The sequence below is a fragment of the Diceros bicornis genome, chromosome 20 (genome assembly GCF_020826845.1).
Source record: "Diceros bicornis minor isolate mBicDic1 chromosome 20, mDicBic1.mat.cur, whole genome shotgun sequence".
Classification (NCBI taxonomy): domain Eukaryota; kingdom Metazoa; phylum Chordata; class Mammalia; order Perissodactyla; family Rhinocerotidae; genus Diceros; species Diceros bicornis.
Genome location: NC_080759.1, coordinates 61,834,850 through 61,840,969, shown reverse-complemented (window position 1 = coordinate 61,840,969; position 6,120 = coordinate 61,834,850). Strand labels below are relative to the sequence as shown.

Below are 6,120 nucleotides of genomic sequence, written 5' to 3'. Positions count from 1 at the left end.
GCTAGCTTTTTGTAGAGGCTGCGGGTTCTGGAGACTGAAGAAATTCATACGGGTCATGGGTCACCTCCGCCTGCTCTCCGACACTGAGGCGAGAAGGGCTTCCTGCAATTGTGGAAAAGACAGGACATTTCAACACCTCGGATCTAGATGTGCACACGTGCTCAGGGCTCAGGGGCCTCTGAAAACCTGTGTCTGGGTGACTGCTGTTAGCAAAGCCCAGGACTCAGCCACAGAGCCATGGCTCCTGGGGCACAGACCATGCCAGCCCCCATCGCCCCTGGGGTACAGACCACCTCCCCATCGCCCCTGGGGTACAGACCACCCCCCCATCAGCCCTGGGGTACAGACCACCGCCCATCGCCCCTGGGGTACAGACCACCCCCCACACCCCTGAGATACAGATCACCCCCCATTGCCCCTGGAGTACAGACCACCTCCCATCGCCCCTGGGGTACAGACCACCTCCCATCGCCCCTGGGGTACAGACCCTCCATCGCCCCTGGGGTACAGATCAACCCCATCGTCCCTGGGGTACAGACCACCCCCTATCACCCTTGTGTTACGGGCCACCTTTTATCTCTCCTGGGGTACAGACCACCCCATCATTTCTCCTGGGGTACAGACCATCGCCCATCTCTCCTGGGGGACAGGCCACCCCCATCTCTCCTGGAGTACAGACCACTCCCTCATCTCTCCTGGGGTACAGACCACCCTCTCATCTTTCCTGAGGTACAGCTCACACCCTTATCTCTCCTGGGGTACAGATCACCCCTCATCTCTTCTGGGGAGGGGCAGAGGGCAACTCTTCACAGACGTGGTGTGGACAGCCTGCAGCGGGAGGTCGGGCCTGACACTCCACACAGCAGGGCTGCTGCTTCTGCAACAATGAAGGCTACTTGCCAGGGGTTCTGATGACAAATCCCAGCCCCCGAGCAGCTCCAGTGTCACACTGAGAGCCCACCAGGATGTTGGGGTCCTCATACCTGGAGCTGACCCAGGGCCGCCAGGAGCCCCCCTCACACACTGTTTATCACAGGGTTAACGGGACCGGAGATATGGGTCCTTATTCAAATGGCTGTAGCCAAACCTCTCTCTGTAACTGATTACCTCTTTTATTCCTTCCTAAATCGTCAAGATCTATCCTGCTGAAAGAATGATTCAGTATTTCTATCCGGGAACTAAAACAGTAGCATGCGGGCATAATCAAGCAAATCCAAGGAGCCACGAGGCAAACGGGAGCTGCGACATCCCGGAGGGGTCCCGACACGCCCACCCAGCCTGTCACCTGTCAAACGTGGGGGCCCCCGGCCAAGGAAGGTCACATGCTCGCCCCAAGTCAGGGTCCGGGGGAAGCGCACTAGTCCACACGCTGCTCTAGGACTGAAAGCGGGAAGAGCCGAAAGAAAGGACGCTTCCCCACGTCTAACTCCACGTGGCGGTCAGGGTCGACAGCCCCAGCCTCAGTCTGCCTGCAACCAGGGGCCTTGGGCACGGCCGGCTGCGCTCCTCCTGACACAGGACTGCCAGCATCTTCTGGACAAGGCCCCAAATGCACAAACTAACTAAATTCCACTTAAACACTTCACCTCAGTGCAGCCGCCTGGTGAGGGAAGCGCGCTCTCCAAGCCCCAGGGGCAGGGGCACCCCAGGAAGGCAGTGGGGCCCGCAGGAGTGCTGACATCCCACATCTCCAGCTTTTCCTGAAAGTGAGCGCCCCTGCCCTCTTCCCAGATGCCAAACACCACCACTCGTGCACCGGGACTGCTGCTGCAGGATCTGGGGCGGAGTTCGAGGCCAGGCCGCCTTACCCAGGTGGTGCTGCTCCCTGTCGGAGGCGTTGGACAGGGAGCTGAGGTTGGAGGACGGCCGGGAGCCCCCGCGCTCCGCCTGCGCCTCGTGCAGGTCCTGTAAGAGCTTCGTCGTCTCGTCCAAGTTCAGGTGGCTGTCGTCATGGTCCAGCTCCTTCTTCACCTTCCCTGTGCAAACATGGGGACAATCGGACGTCAGCCCGGCCCAGCACCGCGCACCGGCACCTCCGGCCTGTAGCTCTGATCGCTCGCTCGTCACCACACGTGTGCAGGATGACAACCATTCATAAGTGAAGCCAGACGAGCACAAACCAGCTTGGAAGTCAGGGCGAGTCAGTCAGAGCAATAGGGGGTAGAGGCCTCGACGGGAGGGGCAGGAGTGTCAGATAAGACACCAGGCGCCACGTCAAATCCAAGCCATCATATGCACAGCACAGAAGCGTTGCCCTCCTCCCGTAAACAACTAGAAAGCAGGATGGTGTGTGCCACAGAGACCAGCAGACACCAGGACCAGGCACAGGCCAGAGCCAGGGAGGGGACCCACAGGGTCCGGTCAGCAGGTAGGCTGAGAGCTGGAGAAGACGGGCTGCGCGGAGAGCCCCTGGGTCTCAGCCAAGCATTGCCCTGCACGTGTGTGAGAGGGCACGACCCCGCTGGGGGGAGTCCAAGAGCTCACACACGTCTGCGAGGATCTGTGTCTCAAGCCCACGGCAGGGTGTGGCCTAACGGGGACCGTGCCCGCCTGACACTCAACGTGGCTCTGTGCCCATCCTAACAACATCTCAAAGCACAACCTGGCCAGGGCCTGACGGACACTGGGCTGCCCGCCTGTCGGAGCAAGGCCCACCACAGTTCCAAGGCGTGTGACCCAGTCTAGCACCCAGTGCACACCCGCAGGGTGTGGCCTCTGATAAACCACAACCAGGCAGGCAAAGAAGCAGGGAAACACGATCCCACCAGGCGGAACGTCATAAACAAGATGGTTGGGAAGACTGGACAGCCACATACAAAAGAAATGAAAGCAGACCATTATCTTACACCATACACAAAAAATTAACTTAAAATGGATTCAAGACTGGAATGTGAGACCTGAAACCATAAAACTAGAAGAAAACATAGGCAGTACACTCTTTGACATTGGTCTTAGCAGGATCTTTTCGAATACCATGTCTACTCAGGCAAGGGAAACAAAAGGAAAAATGAACGACTGGGACTACATCAGACTAAGGAGCTTCTGCAAGGCAAAGGGAACGATAACCAAAATGAAAAGACAACCCACCAACTGGAAGAAAATATTTGCAAATCATATAACCGACAAGGGGTTAATCTCCAAAATATATAAAGAACTCACACAACTCAACAAAAAAACAAACAACCCAATCAAAAAATAGGCAGAGAACATGAACAGACATTTTTCCAAAGAAGAGATACAGATGGCCAACAGGTACATGCAAAGATGTTCAACATCACTAATCATCATGGAAATGCAAATCAAAACTATAATGAGATAACCACCTTACATCTGTCAGAATGGCTATAATTACCAAGAGAAAAAAACAACAAATGTTGGAGAGGATGTGGAGAAAAGGGAACCCTCACACACTGCTGGTGGGAATGCAAACTGGTTCAGCCACTATGGAAAACAGTATGGAGATTTCTCAGAAAATTAAAAATAGAAATACCATACAACCTAGCTATCCTACTACGTATTTATCCAAAGAACGTGAAATCAACAATTTAATGAGACTTACGCACCCCTATGTTCACTGCAGCATTATTCACTAAAGCCAAGACATGGAAGCAACGCAGGTGCCCATCAACTGATGACTAAAGACGTGGTGTATATATACAACGGAATACTGCTCAGCCATAGAAAAAGACAAAATCGTCCCATTTACAACAACATGGATGGACCTTGAGGGCATCATGTTAAACAAAATAAGCCAGACAGAGAAAGGCAAACACCACATGATTTCACTCATGTGTGGAAGATACACAAACACATGGATGAAGAGAACAGATTAGCAGTTACCAGAGTGGGGGTGGGGGGCTGTGGGCGAAAGTGGTCAAGGGGGACGTTTATACGATGACAGACAAAAATTAGTCTATTGGGGGTGAGCACAATGCAGTCTACACAGAAACTGATAAATAATAATGTACACCTGAAATTTCATGAAGTTATAAACCATTATGACCTCAGTAAAATAGTTTTTAAAGAAATTTAAAAGAAAAAGGGTGCAAGGACAAGCAGCCTGCTTTCACACAGCAACTGGGAGCAAGGGCCAAGGTTCAGGACGGCAGAGGAACACTGGCAGAGCCCAACGGAGCCTCAGAGATGCAAAGCGCAGCATCCTCAGGGAAGCCCCGGACAACGGCAGGTCAGCCACAGCAGAAGGCACGACCAGCGCCCTCCAGGACAGTGTGGGACTGCCCAAAACGAAGCAGAGACTCAACAGCAAATCGGGGCCCAGGTGACCGCTGGAGAAACGAAGCCAAACTTCCCAAATTTGATAAAGCTATAAACGCCAGGTCCAACAAGCTGAATCAACCTGAGGAGAGTGGATCTAAAGGACAGCAAACCAAGGCCCATCACGACCCAGCCACCGACAACCAGCGACAGGGCAGTCTCAGACGCAGCCAGAACAAAGAACTGCTAGTGTGCAGAGAGGTGTTCACACGGCAGCCCAAGACTGCAAGCCTTCAAGGCGAGGCCGGCCCCTGGCTGTGAACCCGGACGCAGGAGGGTTCCCAGCACCCGAATGACAGGAGGGACTCACTGCACCTGAACTGCTGCTGCGAGCTATGTGGTTTATGCTCAACTCCTGCTTTCCTTCTGGCGGCCTGGCATCTGGGGACGTGCCAGGCAGAGGGTGCCTACGATGTCACAACTCATTGCTGGGGATCAAGCGCGTCCTGTGGGACTCTCTGGAAGCTTGTGCCTGGTCTCCCCAGACTCACCCCACGCACCCTTCCCCTTTGTGGGTTCTTGTGTGTCTCCTTTCTCTGCAATAAACCGTGAGGATGACTCTATGTTGAGTCCTGGGAGTCCTAGGGAATCACCAAACCTGGGGGTGGTCTTGGGGACCCCTGAACAGTTGGGAAAATAAAAAACTGACAGCAAGATGGCAGACTTGAATCCCATCAAACCAGTACCTGCATTAAACACAAATGGTCTAAAATCACCCCAACCAAAGGCAGAGACTGTCGTAGAGGATGACAAAGCAGGACCTGACGTGATGCTCTTTAACGGGTTTGACGAAATCCACTTTTAACATGAGGCAGGTTTCCCAACCTCAGCACTACTGACCGCAGGCTGGGTCATTCCTTCTGGGGGCTGTTGTGTGCATTTCAGGACGTTTGGCAGCATCTCTGGCCTCTACCCACCTGATCCCAGAGGCACCACACCCAAGTGTCACAACCAAAGAGGTCTCCAGATGCTGCCACACGTCCTAGGGGGAGGCTGCCCCCAGGTGAGGACCACTCACTTGGTGAAAGGGGGGAGAAGAGGCACCACGAAACACCTAGTCAGCAGGGGCTGGGGGGGCACGGGAGACTTCCAAACATCAGTCGCCGCGCAGAAGCAGAGGGCATTTCACATGGTGGGGGCCAGCTATTCACGAGGCCATATCCTGGTGGGCACACACACGCGCACTAACACACTAACATCACCACACTAACCAGCAGGATCAAAGGACCCCAGCGATCCTCAAACAGAGCCTGAAGTCAGAAAGGAGACCCAGGCAAGCCCTGTTTGAAGCCACTTGGGAGGGTGGTCACAAGGACGGTGGGCCCTCACTCTACGGCCAGCTGGCCAGGCTGGGCCACATTCCCGGGAGCAAGGACAGGCAGCGGCACACCAGCCCCGTGGCCCTCAGGATGGCCCCTCAGGCTGTGTGGAAACCCAGCACCAGGGATCAGAGGCACAGCCGAGCATGACACCCGACTGCGGGGTCACACGGGAGTGCGTCCAGCACAACCTACCCAGAGAGCCGAGCATGGAGATGTCCAGAGCGACGTCCGAGTACGGCTTCATCGACATGAAATCCAGAACAGAGCCACCGTCTCCCAGCGAGTCCCCAGCCTGCAGGAGACAGGGCCCCGTGAGGCAAAAGAGGAAAAACGTCACTAAGCGGGCAGTCCTCACCAGCTGGTGAGATCACGGTAGTGATCGGACGGCACTGAGCGGGCAGTCCACACCAGCTGGTGAGATCACGGTAGTGATCGGACGGCAATGAGCGGGCAGTCCACACCAGCTGGTGAGATCACGGTAGTGATCGGACGGCACTGAGCGGGCAGTCCTCACCAGCTGGTG

At 55.0% G+C, this 6,120-nt stretch overlaps 1 protein-coding gene across 3 annotated transcripts in view; it reads right to left on the bottom strand.

Annotated features, from left to right (window-relative positions):
- Window position 1: 1 nt before the first annotated feature.
- BRD9 (bromodomain containing 9) overlaps window positions 2-6,120 on the bottom strand; it is a 28,109-nt gene continuing 21,990 nt past the window's right edge. For all 3 annotated transcript variants that reach the window (XM_058564408.1, XM_058564409.1, XM_058564410.1), the window contains exons 14-16: window positions 5,790-5,889; window positions 1,809-1,976; window positions 2-102 (exon numbers count right to left, since the gene is read on the bottom strand). In XM_058564408.1, coding sequence (XP_058420391.1) covers window positions 2-102; window positions 1,809-1,976; window positions 5,790-5,889 — 369 coding nt within the window. The remainder of the gene's footprint in view (window positions 103-1,808; window positions 1,977-5,789; window positions 5,890-6,120) is intronic.